The sequence below is a fragment of the Caloenas nicobarica genome, chromosome 10 (assembly GCF_036013445.1).
Source record: "Caloenas nicobarica isolate bCalNic1 chromosome 10, bCalNic1.hap1, whole genome shotgun sequence".
In the NCBI taxonomy this organism is placed as follows: Eukaryota; Metazoa; Chordata; class Aves; order Columbiformes; family Columbidae; genus Caloenas; species Caloenas nicobarica.
The window spans coordinates 12977781-12991978 of NC_088254.1; the positions used below are offsets into that span (position 1 = coordinate 12977781).

Genomic DNA, 14198 nt, shown 5'->3' on the forward strand with positions numbered 1-14198 from the left:
TCCTTGTGATACCAGCGCAGCCAAGAACTCTTATGATGTGACAAGTTTAGTTTTCTCAGATATTTTCTATGTAGGTGATCAAACTAGAACTGATGGGAAGAACAGTCCTGTTGTTGGTACCTGACAGTGCCACAACACTGCTGGCGTGGAGAATTTTAACTGTTTTCCTCCAGGCAGTAACTTGGCAACCGCAGATCTGGGAGATTATAGCCAGCGCAAGTCCATAATGTGTTTTTCATGAAGTGTCCTGAAAGCACAGATGTTTGCCATACCTGATAATTCAGTATTTTTTCTTGGTTTTGCTCCTATCTGTTTATCTCCATTATGTCAATCCATGGCGTTTAAGAGATGAAATAAAACACCCTGCCTGGCAAACAGAAAATTTGCAATAAATCTGTTTTACAAACTTGCAACTTAATGAAGTAAATAATTTAAAGCCTGATAAAGAATAATTTCAAAATTTGTACACATGCAAAGGCAATAATCTCTAAAGCAGTATTTACAGAAGGGAATAGTTTTGCACTGTCATTCACACTGAGATGTAAGACAGAAGATAAGCAACAGGATGTAAATTGTTTGTTTCAGAGGCCTTTTAATTTTAGGCTTTTATTATATTTACACATTTTAGTCTGATGTAGCTGGTTCTGTGTAGCTGTGGAAAGCATTACAGAAACCTTGCATATATGTGTGGAACTACTGAATACTGATTAAGTTCCTCTGAAAGTTTAACTCGTAGCCTTTCAAAATTAATTATACCTTTTGGCTAAACCTGCTTCTTGAGCTTTGTGTATTTTTCTGAGAACAGCCACCTACTGGGAATGACAGTGTGTGTGTTTTTACAAACAGGCAAAACGAGTCGTTCTAATTCAGCTGTAAAGTGCTGTGGCCTCATCTCCAACAACCTCTGTACCTGGCAGGGAAATGTCTGTGAGAACAGAGGTCAATTGTCAGGCTTTGTTTTATGATTGTTGACCTTCAGTTGTAAGCTGAGAAAAGCAACTGCAGCTTCTTTTCTTCATACAGCAGCTCAAAGTAACACAAAGACAAGTGGCACAAGCAAGCTGGGGTATTGGCCCTGAGGAGTGGCAATGCCCTTGTGCTGAAGGAGTGAGAGCTGTGGAGCTGGGACAGAGAAACTGCTCTCGTTGGGAAGCGTGGGATGTGATTTTTGGGTTGCACTAGATGATCTCCAGAGGTCCCTTCCAACCCTAGCCATTCTGGGATTCTGCGATTGCAGTGTGTGTGCCTGGGTGCGCCAGGGGACTGACACTCGTGCTGCTTTTCAAATGAGCGCCCTGCAGAATGTCTCCTCCTCTCCTGCTCAGTTGCATGCAGACAGTGGAACAGCCCGGTGGTATCTTTCCATTTAATTCCTCAAAGCTTTTCCCCAGTCTTTACAGCTTTCCACAGCTGGCTGTGTATCAGCTGAGCAGTTTTACCTCTGCGGAAACTGTGTGCCAAGAGGGGAAGGTTGAGCCTGAGAAGGAAATGGCCTGATGCTTGGTTTGGATCTGTTGGTTGCTTGATATGTATGAATTGGCATAAGTAATTTTCTTTTTGTATGTTACTCTCAGCACTAATCTTCATGTGACTCTTTTTTTGGCTTGACAAACACAATTTAGTGGATTAACAGCTGTTATTACTTCATGCTATCACTATGCCACAAATCAAAAGCTCTGTAAAGTTTTAGAGGAAAACATTTTAGGGCTTGGCTCAGCCATGGGCTGCAGTCAGCTGAACAGAAACGAGACTGGCAGCTCTGCTCTCTGCTTGTACTTCAACTGGAAGGTCCTTTCTCCATGTGCCCAGGTGAGTTACACCTGATTTCAGATTAGGACTCTAGGAGTTCAACTGATGATTGTTTCTTAATATTTAATTTTTTTTTTTTTTTTTTTAACGTGGTGGGATTCCAGGCTTAGGTCTGATTTTTGGGATGGCAAGCTGGAAGAACCATTATATGGAAGATGGGAGGACATTTAGGAAAACAGATGAGCGCAAACCCACAGGCCCAGCTGCTGTGAGGCTGAAATGCGCTTCACTTTCCTTTGGGCGGCAGCACCTGCGGAGGGGCGAGCAGCGGCTGCTGCGCACCCGGCCTTTGCCCGCCCCGCCGCTGCCGGGCCCCGCCGCTTATCGCTCTCGGGGCGGCGGCGGGTCCTTCCCTCACCCGCGGGGCTGGTGGCGCAAGCGGCAGGCAAGTGTGGGCACCGCAGGGCCGAGCGGCCCGCCCTGCCTGGGGGGAGGACGGGACCCGCCCCGCCCGAGGGAGCGGAGCCCCGGGGGCCGCGGCTGCCCGAGGCGGGGGGGGCCCGGGAGGCTCTCGGCCCCGGGGCGGGAGTGCGCGGTCCGGCGGGGCAGCCTGCGGGCCGTGGGATCTGCGCCGGCCGGGGAGCGTCCCTGCGTCGGGGCTCCCTGCGGGACCGGGCAGCTGTCCCGGGGATGGGAGAGGAGCAGCGGGGGCAGCTGGGGCTCCGCGCGTACCGCACGGCACCCCCAGCGCAACTGTTGAGTGCCCGGTAGCACCAGGCGCTGTGTTGGTCAGAACCTCACCTTGGAGCTGGATTGACCACCTCCCAGGACGGCGTTTGCTTCCCCCGGTACCTCGGCACGTCCGAGCCGGGCAAGAGCCGCGGCGGCGGGGCAGACCCGCGCGCCTCGCCCCGCCTGGCTCGGGCCGGCGGCTGTTGCCTCGCGGGGAGCTGCGTGTTTAGCGTGTGCAGGCTCTGCAGCGGGGTGGAAGTCTGGTGCCTGCGGTGCCGGCGTGCAGGAGCAGCTGAGGATTTGCGCACGGGTGGACTATTTGAGCTGTTAATCTGTGGGAAACTGTTGGGAAGATAGCTGCCATGATCTTTACTCTTGCTAGTGTTGCAATGATCTTTACTCTTGCTAGTGAGACTTTTCTAACTTTATTTTTTTCTAACTATCTGCAATAGCCGATTCATAAAGTGTCTCAACAAACTACTCGATCTTGAGAGCTAAGCATATGTTAGATACCCTGGGAGAGGAAAAAAACTGTAGTTGTCCTGAGTGTCCCTGCATGAAGTTCATGCTTCAGTTAAATCTTTGTTCTAGGCACTGGTTGTGTCTCTCAAGGCTTATTTATTGGATAAAAATCTACAGACCTGACGAGAGAATGGCTTGTAACACTTGGTATTCTGTGTGTGTCCCTTGGGTCTGAGGATGTACCTGTTCTGTGATAGCGCTGCTACACAGGTAATACTGCAGAATTGATTGTGACAAGATGCCTTCCGTGTCAGATCAGCTAGTGGACCTGTAAGTGCGTGTGAGAGGAGATGGAGTTGTGGTGCTTGTAGTTAACCACATCTCCTGTGATTTGCCGGTATCGTGTTCCTGACTTGTTGTCCATGTCTTTCTTGCATAGAGGTTGATTTTATTTACTTGTGGCCATTAATACCTGGAGAACTGTAGCCAAAGATAACTTTTAGACTTTGAGTTTGTTCGTAGGCTGGATGGCAGGTTAGAGCAGAAAGTGTCCTGAATGCACTCAGGTGGATTTTAGCTGCTCAAGTTTGAGTTCTGCACAGAACTGGGTGAGAAACACTTAACTATTCTTTAAAATCTGCCGTTTCCTTGGATAGAGATTGGAATTGGTTAAAATACGCCCCAAAATTGTAATGCATTACCTAATAAGCCTATTTTCAGCAAGCTACTTCTTTAAGTAAAAGTTTACAAATATATTGATAACTAATTCATTTCGTCCGTGGTGCTTGTGGATATATCATTCGTTTTTTAAGAACAGCTTAATGAGGATAATTCCTTATGGCTTATTTTCTCAGTCTTTTAAAGGAACATAAGCCACTAACTCTGGAAAACAGTGTTTTATATTTACTTTTTTTTTAACTTAAAAGTCACTATTTTTATGTTTGTACTACGTTAACCTGCTTAATGGCATTCAAATGCTCAGTGATGCTGAGCTCTCCTGGTCAGTCTTAACTGTGGTGTTTTGGTTTTTTTTTAATTTCTTAAGTGCTTTTAGTTCAGTATTAAACAGACTTATTCTAAAAGCATTCAAACAAACAGCTTTACAGTAAAAGGGAAAAGAGATTTACGAATGGATGTGTGACAGTCGCAATCAAGTTAAGTCTGCCTAAAAAAAAAAAAAAGTCTGTTTTTAAAAAAGGAGGGGGAAAAAAAAAGCTTTGAACTGCTAGTTCTCCTGACAGAAATGACATTTTTTGTGGACTTACTGTGAGTCCCACGGCCCTGATTTTTATGTGGTGCTAGCTGTGTTGTGCTGCAGTAGCGTTACACAAGCTGCCAACACTGTAACAAACCTTCATTTCTTTAAAGCATTTGTAGAACTGACCCGGCTCTCCTGGTGTCAGAACTCGTTTTAAACAGCAGAGCTGTCCCAGGCTTAGCAGAGCCCTCACTAAGGTGAAGTGTGTTACAGGCTTTACCTTTCTAGGCAGCGCTCTGCGACTTGTACACAGATCTTCATCAGGAATGCGATGTAATGCTATCTAAGGCTAATATCAGCTGTCATAGTTTAAAGGATGATGGATAAGTGTGCTGTGTGTTAAAATGGTCTTGTAAAAGTTTAAAATTTCAGTTCAGTAGGTTAATTATGAGTTTTCCGCTTTACCTTTGTTTTTCTTCTGTACTTCCCCTGTTCCTCTGTGTCCAGCGTCCAAAGCAGAGGGTTGCTGTGCTGTTGGCTGGCTCGGTCGTACAGCTGCTCTCTGACTTGGGAGTTTCATATGCAGGATTTTGCTGTTTTAAAACCAGCTGTCTACAATGACACTTGAGATTGGTTGTTTCTGCACTCTCTGAAACAACTCAAAAGCAACAGAATACTGCATTCTCACCAATTAGATTGCTGTTAGTGTGTTGGTAAGCACACTTCCTTCAAAGTCTCTTCGGTCGGAAAGGATAGTCATTCCTTAGTTAGCATTATGGAAATGCAGTCTTGTGCTCTTGATGCAGACGTGCTGTGCGTTGTTAACCAGCAGAACACTGTGCTTGCTCTGTGTGTTTAATAAAACCCAAAGCAAACTCCTGCCTGTGTTCTTGAGCTTCCGGAAACAGAACGTCCCTCTGAAAACTGTCTTGCAAACGGGAAGTTGCAAAACTTACTCTTCACAGCTCCTCTCTCCCTGACTTGGAGAAAGCAGGACACGTCTCCATCAGGTAACTTTTCTTTCTGGGGCTAGAACAACTTCCTCCCCTGCTTGAGCTGTCTGGCCGCATCTTTAAGTAACTGCCTGCACTGGCCAGATGATAAACAGCCTGCTAAAGTGAAACTAACTTCATTATAGAGCTGGGGGTGTGGGGAGAATATGTGTGAAGGGGGTGTGGGGACAATATGTCCGCATCTTGGAAACTTCCTGTAAAACAAAATGATTAACGTTATTTTTACAGTAAATGCTTCTGAGATTTTTCTCTCTCTGTCCCAAATTAATTGTACTGTAGGGGTTAATAATGGGACTTCATGTACCCCAAGTGCTTTATGGAAGTGAGGAACGTTAAGAGAGCACATGAAGGTGCAGAATGAATTGCAAAACTACATCTAGCATATGGGAGAATTTTTGAAGCTGACCTTGGAACACTGTATTTAAAATATTTGGGGTTTCTAGATCAGTTTTCAAACTCCTGCCTTTACCATAAATGAGTTCTACCCTTTTGAAGTGAAAACGCTGGAATTCCTGCCTGGTGACTCAAGGAGTTAAACAAAGGCAAGCGAGTACAGAACACAACAAAGTCTTGTCATAAGTTCCTTTTCAGGTTATAATGCTTGCTCTTTCAGGTTATAATGCTTGCTCATTCTTTATTGGCAATGGAACAATAAAGAACTGAATTAAAATGAGTTTATACCTGTTCTATCACTGAAAAGCTAAAAACTGGTGTTTAGCCTGTGCAAACAATGGATTTAGAACAAGAAAGGTTCTTGTTCACTCTAGCAGAGGGAGGAGAACACGTGGTTTAACTTTGACTGACTCCTAGATTGTGCAATTGTACATCCAGTGCTACAACTGTCGAGATCTGTCACGCTTTAGGGCTCTGGCTGTCACCTCTCAGGTGACAGGGTGTAGCTGTAGCAAGAATAAGTGTAAGCAAAGGTTTCTGATCTTTGCTTCCAGTCGCTATGCTGATATAAAAACTAAGAGGTCACCATGGATAGAGAGCTAAGTATTTTGGGTATACTCAAAGATCTCAGATTGAGGATGATGTAAACTCTTGTTTTATTGAGCTTTGTTTTCTTATCAAGCTTCTCCTGCAAGGATAGACTAACACACACCCCCTTGCTCAAAGCACCCTAAGGGTTTGCACCCCTGAGAGGCAGCGAGAAGGGCTGCATCTGATGTGTGCATCTGCTGGTACATCCCAATGTTAAAATACAAATGTAACGATGTGTTTGGCTGACCCGTTACAGTTAGTGGAACGGCACTCAGCGTGTTCACACAACTGTATCGTTCAATATTTAGTGATCTACAACACTCTTGTTCTTTTTGCGGCACTTATCTCTTCAGGATTGTGATATTACAGCTGGAGTTACATCCTGTGAGTTGCCTGTGCTAAAGGATCAGATACGCTTTCCTGCCGCAAGAACCAGAAAATGTTTTTATGCTTGGTTAGAATGCATTTGCATGTATGAAATTTCAATTTCCTGGCAGAGGCCAGGATTGACCTTTTGTTGTTTTGTTTGGTTTTTTTTTCCCTTCCCTAAATAGATTTGCAAATTAGTGGTTTAGCTGCAACAAAGGTTTAGTATTATCATTCTTGTCTTGAAGACTCATCCAGGCAGATAAATAAATATAAATTCTACTTTCTGTGATTGCTACTGGTGCCTTCCCTCATCTTGTAGCTTCCTGCTTACTGAAAGATGTCAGCAATTGGAGTAGTGTCCTCCTGTTCCTGTCTCCGTCCTGGTGTATGGCTGCTGAAACCAGGAATGCAGAAGATGAGCTCGCTTGGCTTACATACAGCAGCCAGGTGTGCTGCCAAGGATTATTATGAAGTACTCGTGCTGGGTGGAGGTGCTGGTGGAATCACCATGAGTGCTCGGATGAAGAGGAAAGTGGGGGCAGAAAATGTGGCTGTTGTTGAGCCAAGTAAGGTAAGTCTTCCTTGGAGGTAAAGCATCAAAAAGAATTAACGTTTTACATGTGCAACCGTATCGGTCTGATTCTTATCCCGCTTCAGCCCCATGTGTTTTTAATGGCCAACTAGCCATCTGTTTGAAGGCTTTGCATGAAATTTGTTGCTCCATAATAGAGATGCATGCATCTCTCCAGCTTTGGCGTGCAAAACTCTTGGTTGTTTATACAGCTTGTTTTGTTAAGAATAATGCAATGTTAAAAGCACATTGCTTCCTATTTGAAGTGATGCACCTTCATCTTAAAGTCCCTTCAAACAGTTCTTAAATGTCCATTTGAACATTTCATGCAGACTCATTACTACCAGCCCCTGTGGACCCTGGTTGGCGGTGGTGCAAAGCAGCTGGCAGCTTCAGCACGTCCAACGGGAAGCGTAATGCCAAGAGGTGTTGAGTGGATCAAATCTCGAGTTACAGCATTGGATCCAGATAAGAACTGCGTCTGGCTGGAGAATGATACCAAGGTAATAATGTTTTCTAAAAAAAAAAAGTTAGTCTCTTATTCCATGTCATGAGTTGTCTGTCTACCTCCAGCAGATCCCCTGGGAATTGCCTGTTGAGCAAGACCTTCCTCCAGCATCTAGGCCAGGAAATCCCACTTAGTCTTATGAGAAGCACTTGATTGTAAAACCTATTTCTAATAAAAATTGTTGTAGATAACTGGCTTAGAATAACATCAACTTAAAATATCATTATCCTAAGTCTTCTCCCTGTTTATAGTGAACTGAACACAAAAGATAAAATATTTTGCTTCAAACACTTGGTTTTGTGCATAGCAAAGGCTGCGTGTGTAACTCATAATGTAGTTAGCGTTTTAACTATAAAATATTCTTAGAGCTTAACATTTACTTTACTAGTGTTCCCTATATCTCCTTCCCCTATGACTCTGCTGTCAGATAACCTAAATTTTCTTTGAGGTAATGTTTTGGGGTTTGTCTAAAATACTTTTTTTTTTTTTCCACCCTTATACAACAGGTATCTTACAAATATCTGATAATTGCCCTTGGGATTAGTCTGCATTATGAAAAGGTATTTGTTTTTACAGTAATCAAGTTTTTACTATTTTTAACAGCACCACATACCCTTATGATTCACTAAAGTAAATAGCTTTTCAGTACACGTTTTTACTGCAAGATATTGAATGCTAATACGAATTAAAGAGCCAGAAGACAGCCTAATTACTTTACTCCTTCCACAGATCTCTATGTAATAACCTGAATATGATATAGTACCTGATAATATATTTGAGTATCTCTTTAAAAAGCTCCCAAGGCATAAGTAAAGCAAGAGCTGGTCTTAGTTAACTAGAGTCACACCAGAGAAATTCTGGTGATTAGGTCAGTGGAATGAGGAATTGCATTGTGTTCAGTGACCCTCTCAGCCTTCGTATGTGTCTCTTTAGTACAACCTGATAAAACTAAATTCAGTATTCAGTAATAGAAGCCATGTAATGCAGTCAATTTCTATTGGTCTGTAGTGAACAAAAATTATAGTAAGAGATTCGTATGAATTTTTTTCAAAAGTGGCCAGTTTAAAAAGAGGGATGGTTTCTATTATTTGTCTTCGCCAACAGCATCCTTCCTGGTGTAGACTGTAATGTCCCAAACACATTGCAGGGCATGTAACATGACTCCATTTTCTCGTAGAATTTCTGCAAACTTCCTTTCTCACAAACAAATGCTCAGACATAGTTGGGAAATAATTATTGGAGATAGCTGAGTTAAAACAAAATAACTCTAGAAATACAGGTATCTATCTGCAGCTGACTACTGAAAAGTTTCATTCACCTTTTAAATTTCATAACACTTTTTTTTTAACATTATTTTTGCTTACGATGATGTGGGAGTGACTTTATATATTCTTACTCTGAATTTCATGTGCTAGTCTACAAAAACATGGGTCTGGGTCTGCACTGAACACTTATGGTGCAGACCAGAATCATTTCAGTTAATGTTACATCTACTAAATCATCCGATGGAAATACCTCTTCGATTGCTAGGCTTATTTTCAAAAATGCCAACTAGCAAGTATGTATGGGCTTTCTTTTTGCTAGAAGCTTCTTATGTAGCTGTTTCTTAAGTCTGCATTTAATACTTCATGATGATGACAACATTTTTGCCGTCTGTACTTTAAACCTTAATTTCATTTTCTTAGATCAAAGGTTTGCCTGAGGGTTTTCATCACCCCAAAATAGGTTCCAATTATTCTGTTCATACGGTAGAGAAAACATGGAAAGCTTTACAAGATTTCAAGGAAGGAAATGCTATCTTCACTTTTCCAAATACTCCAGTGAAATGTGCAGGGGCTCCTCAGAAGATCATGTATTTATCAGAGGCCTACTGGAGGAAAGTGAGTATTTTACACTCTGTGCCAGTGCTTGTTCCCACAGCTGGAAGGAAGGCTTGTTCTTAAGGCTTCATGTTATCTCTAAAACAAATAAAACACACATGAAAGGAATGTGGCCCAGGATTATTGAATTAAAGTGCCCAAGTTGCTTTTTCTATTATTAATGTATAATAAATGAAGCTAACTGAATCGTACATAGATATTTATTATATATTTAATACCGGAGAAACTTGCAGAATTCAGAATCCTTAAGGAAAGAACCTCTTACCCTGCCTCTGGTGAGCTACAGGTACAACTGTTCTCAGCTTAATTTGTAACTTCAGGTGGTGCACTAAAATAACGCTGGCTGGAATTAAGTAATGTTGTTACTTTAAGCGCTTAATACCTGTTGCTGCTTGTCTTTCTGCTAGTCTGAAAAGTGGCTGTGCTTGCTCCTTGCGGTGCGCAGTCTCAGCATCAGGAGGAGTCTGAGCCAGGCAAACTTGGAAACAAGAGACGACTTCAGGTGGAAGTGTCAGGCTTCACGTGTGTTTCAGTTTCACGAGCTATCTACTGGGAGAGTATCTGAATAATGCATAGAAGGGAAGGTTTCAGAAAGCCATAGGGGATTAAGCTGCTGCAAGTGCTTAACCTGCATACAGCAGTTCCTCAGTGAATTGCAGCCGCCTCTTCTCACCAGCAGTTTGGGGGGGGTGTCTTCAGCACCTCACTCAGAAAGGGCAGATATCATAGAATCATAGAATGATCTTGTGTAGCTTCTAACATGCTGTGAAACAGCTATATCTTGAGAGTTCTAATGTTAATACTTTGAATTGCGTTCATAGTTCTATTAGCTCTTCAGTAGTACAACGTAGTTCTTTTGTCTCTGCTAGTTTGTCACAGTTTCTTAATAGGAAAGCCTAATTTGATCTCTCTGTGCAGACAGGAATACGTTCCAAAGCAAACATAATGTTCAACACTTCACTTGGTGTCATTTTTGGTGTTAAGAAGTATGCCAATGCGTTGCTTGAAATAATAAAGGAGAGGAATATCACTGTTAATTATAAGCGCAACCTTGTAGAAGTTCGAGCAGACAAGCAGGAAGCTGTATTTGAAAACTTGGACAAACCCGGACTGACCGAAGTTCATCAGGTCAGGAGCTTTCAAACCTCTAGTCTGGTTCTGTTTCTTTTCTGTGTATACCGCAACACTATGATAATATAGTGTCTACTTTATTGTATACTACTGTTTCCTCCTGAGAGTACCATCTCTAATTTTAGCAAAAGATTCAAAAGTTTGAAACTATGCTGGAGAGAAGAAAATTTTTTTCATAAACCATGCCTGGAGTCCTATATGCCTTGTTAGTATAAGTTGGGAATGTCTCAGATGTATATGGAGGAAGGCAAACAGCTGTTATGCCAGTCTAAAGGGAGTTGCCTGAGAAGGTTCATGTTAATAAAGGATGCACTTCACATTTGAGAGCACATTTTCTTTCTATATATATATTTTTTTTTTTAATTCAAGAAGTAAACCCCTTATACTGCTCTTATTGCCTTATATCAACACAGGTGTGACTTGCTCTGACAAACTAGCTGTTGATTGCCTTTTTTTCTTTCTGTCTAGTATGAAATGCTTCATGTCACACCCCCAATGGGGCCACCTGATGTCCTCATCAACAGTCCTGTCTCGGATGCAATCGGCTGGGTGGATGTAGATAAGGAAACTCTACAACATAAAAGGTATCCTAATGTATTTGGTATTGGAGACTGCACCAACCTTCCAACATCGAGAACCGCTGCAGCTGTAGGTAAAGTTGCATGTGTGTGTAATGACAAGTGTGGGAGTGACAGTGAGCTTTTTGTTTGGTTTGTTACTCCTGAGGTCTTGACTTCAATTATTTCCATCTTTCAAAAAGTCTCCTGTGCCAAATAATTAGCTATAGACCATATTGATGACATTAACCCACAATTTTTTTTGTTCCAAATGCCTCATGGGTGAACTAATTCTAATTTCTGTGCTCACAGAATGGCATAAAATGAGTGTACTGCTCTTGCACTCCATCATCATTCAGGGACAAAACTTTCTGCCCTATCTTAGCAGCTCATGCCTATCTGTCAACCAACTGATAAGTCACCATTGAGCAATCACGTGGTTTGTACTTGTAGCCACAGGGTCAAATCTAAACACACTTCAGGCATATGGTCTCACAACTGAAAAAAAATGCAAATAAGGTGGAAAAAAACCCGAAGTCTGTACTGGTGTGTGAAGAGGCTAGATAGTATGTTATTGGTGTAACATGAAGAATGGTGTAATCAACTATTCCAGCAAATGGGTCTAAAATACTTTCCTTAGAGCACTCGAAACAAAACTTAAGCGTGTCAGAATCTTAGTGTTTCGGAGGCTGAACAAGTATAATGTGGCATAGGTTAAAAACAAGTTTCATTAAGCTTTATCATGTTGGAAACAGGCCAAAGCATTATTCCAAATTTTTTTTTTTCTTATCTGGGACTGTAAACTTCCCAAACCGATTCGACATGCAAGTTCAATTACAGCTGAATTGTCCAACGAAATGCCCAGCTAGCAGCATGTGCTCTCATGATGACAATAATTGCTACCTGAAACAAAGCCTTAATACATGTGGGTGGTGGTGGTGGTGGTGTTGTTTTGTGTGTGTATTTTCATTTGGTTTTGTTTGGTTTGTTTTGGTTTTCTGGTGTTTTTTTCTCGTCGTCTTATATAGCTGCCCAGTCTGGAGTGCTTGATAAAACTATTTCCCTGGTAATGAAGAACCAGTTGCCAACTAAAAAGGTACCTACAGATTTTATCTTGGGGAGAAGTTATCTTGAATGCCTTCTCTATTCTTATGCAGGAAGTCTTGCAAGCAGCTAAATTGTGTGAACCAGGAGACAGGAAGGGCTTTGCAGCAGCACTTGGGGTGCTAAATGGCTAAATACTATGTGTCATAATAGTAATTCAGTTCCACAGTTCATATTCTTGATACTGCTATTAAAAATATTATACATTTAATTACTTGACTTCTGAGTTGAAAGGCTGATTAGTCTGGGTTCTTCACCAATGCAGTTTTAGAATGAAACTGTTGACTGGTATAATCCCTGCTCCCTTGCAAACTTTACACATCTGTACTATGTTAAACTTGCCTCACCTGTCCAGAACATGATCTTTTAAGGAATTAAACTGAAGGGTTTGTACTACAGAAAATGTTAAGCCTATAACTATGTTCAAATTTATCTTTGAGACTTGACTTTCATTTTACATACGGCTTCTGAATTAACATTCCTTGGGGGGTACTAACCTGAATATCATCATCCATACTCCTGCAATCCTCTGGGAATTCTTAACAGCTATATTCAAGGTCCTGTTTATATGTCTGTTAAAGCTGGCACTGGCTCTCACCCTTATCTACTGGTCACCTATTCTGCTGGTTACAATAATAACCAGCAATTAATGATGCAAAGCCCTATTGTTCTAGCTTAGTTCTAATTTAAGCAATGTTGTTAAGCAAATCTACGATCTACAGTTGAAATAAAATGCCTAGTATTATGGTTATCAAACCGTAATTGGCTTAGCAGCCTTCCAAACTCACTGGCATTAACGCTGTAAATGCAGAAACTTCCTAGTAACTTATTTTGAAATATGAACATTAACTATATGGCTTTTATTACCTCAGCATTTAAACTTTACTCAGATTAATGAAAAGGGGTTATTCTTCATTGCAGTATGATGGATATACTTCCTGCCCACTAGTAACAGCCTACAACAAAGTGATCCTAGCAGAATTTGACTACAATGCTCAGCCTTTGGAGACCTTTCCCATTGACCAGAGTAAGGAGAGAATAACCATGTACCATATGAAAGCTGACATGATGCCTTTTCTCTACTGGAATGCCCTACTTAAGTAAGTGTTTCAGTTCTGAGCAGGCAGATCATTCAGAAAAAAAGCCAGGAAGATACCTGTTCTGGCTTAGTTCCTTGCTAGAACAGAAGCAAATGAAGTGCATCCTTTGTTATGACTGAGACCTCAATTTTCTGAAGATTCTGGGCACTTTGCTATTAACCAGGAGTTGTTCAAGCAGAATAGGGTTAAATTGCAGACAGGCACCTCTTGCCCAATTGCAGACCTCATTGAACTAAAGATAATTCTCCAAAACAAACCTCCAACACTCATCTCTTAGCAAGTGTGGTATCTTCTGGGACTAAACCTAAACCACTCCCCCCAAACCCTAGTTGGATAATATGTGCATAAAATGTCATGAAACAACTTTATCCTTTTCTAGGGGATACTGGGGAGGACCAGCTCCCATCAGGAAGCTAATGCATCTGGGCTTGAAGTAACTGCTTGTGCTGTCTTGGTCAAACCCTGCTGAAGGAAACGGACTGGTCACACAGTGGATGAACACCTCTTCCCTCTTGGACAATCACTTGTAGGCTTGGGTCCCAAATTTCACTTTCCCCCCTACTAGCAATTAAGCCTTAAGATGTTCTTTCCCTGCTCTATGTAAACCAAGGCCTTAAGCTATTTCTGTTCCGTGAACTTGCTTAGACCTACAGAACGCTACCAAAGTCTTCTAATAAATTTTAAAGCTCTTGGAGATGTAATTTTTTTATCATTACTCTAAACTGAGTTGTCTGCCTCTGAGATCAATGCGTGCGCTGGATTTAACAGGATATTTCAATGCTAGTAAAACTGCTTGAAAGCCTCCTCTTGTTCTCTGATTTTTGAAGAGTGAAATCAATC

The 14198-nt window shown here is 41.8% G+C and overlaps 1 protein-coding gene across 4 annotated transcripts; it reads left to right on the forward strand.

Annotated features, from left to right (window-relative positions):
* The first annotated feature begins 1724 nt into the window (after positions 1-1724).
* Positions 1725-14152, forward strand: SQOR (sulfide quinone oxidoreductase). 4 transcript variants are annotated; one of them, XM_065641369.1, is made up of 11 exons: positions 1774-1809; positions 5037-5151; positions 6827-7078; positions 7411-7581; positions 8093-8146; positions 9272-9466; positions 10385-10594; positions 11066-11249; positions 12183-12250; positions 13180-13358; positions 13738-14152. In XM_065641369.1, exons 3-11 carry the CDS (start codon positions 6845-6847, stop codon positions 13793-13795), a joined length of 1353 nt encoding a protein of 450 aa, XP_065497441.1. In that variant the 5' UTR covers positions 1774-1809; positions 5037-5151; positions 6827-6844; the 3' UTR covers positions 13796-14152. The 4 variants fall into 4 exon arrangements, with proteins under 4 accessions (XP_065497443.1, XP_065497441.1, XP_065497440.1 ...); XM_065641367.1 differs by lacking the exon at positions 1774-1809 and adding an exon at positions 2300-4854 and having other exon boundaries at positions 4948-5151; XM_065641371.1 differs by lacking the exon at positions 5037-5151 and having other exon boundaries at positions 1725-1809.
* The last annotated feature ends 46 nt before the right edge of the window (positions 14153-14198 follow it).

Bases quoted from the DNA above. Each gene is read 5' to 3' on its own strand.
- SQOR (XM_065641371.1), top strand. From the start codon at position 6,845: ATGTCAGCAATTGGAGTAGTGTCCTCCTGTTCCTGTCTCCGTCCTGGT. The intron at 7,582-8,092 runs GTAATAATGTTT...CTTATACAACAG, and splicing joins GGCTGGAGAATGATACCAAG to GTATCTTACAAATATCTGAT. The intron at 10,595-11,065 runs GTCAGGAGCTTT...CTTTCTGTCTAG, and splicing joins GACTGACCGAAGTTCATCAG to TATGAAATGCTTCATGTCAC.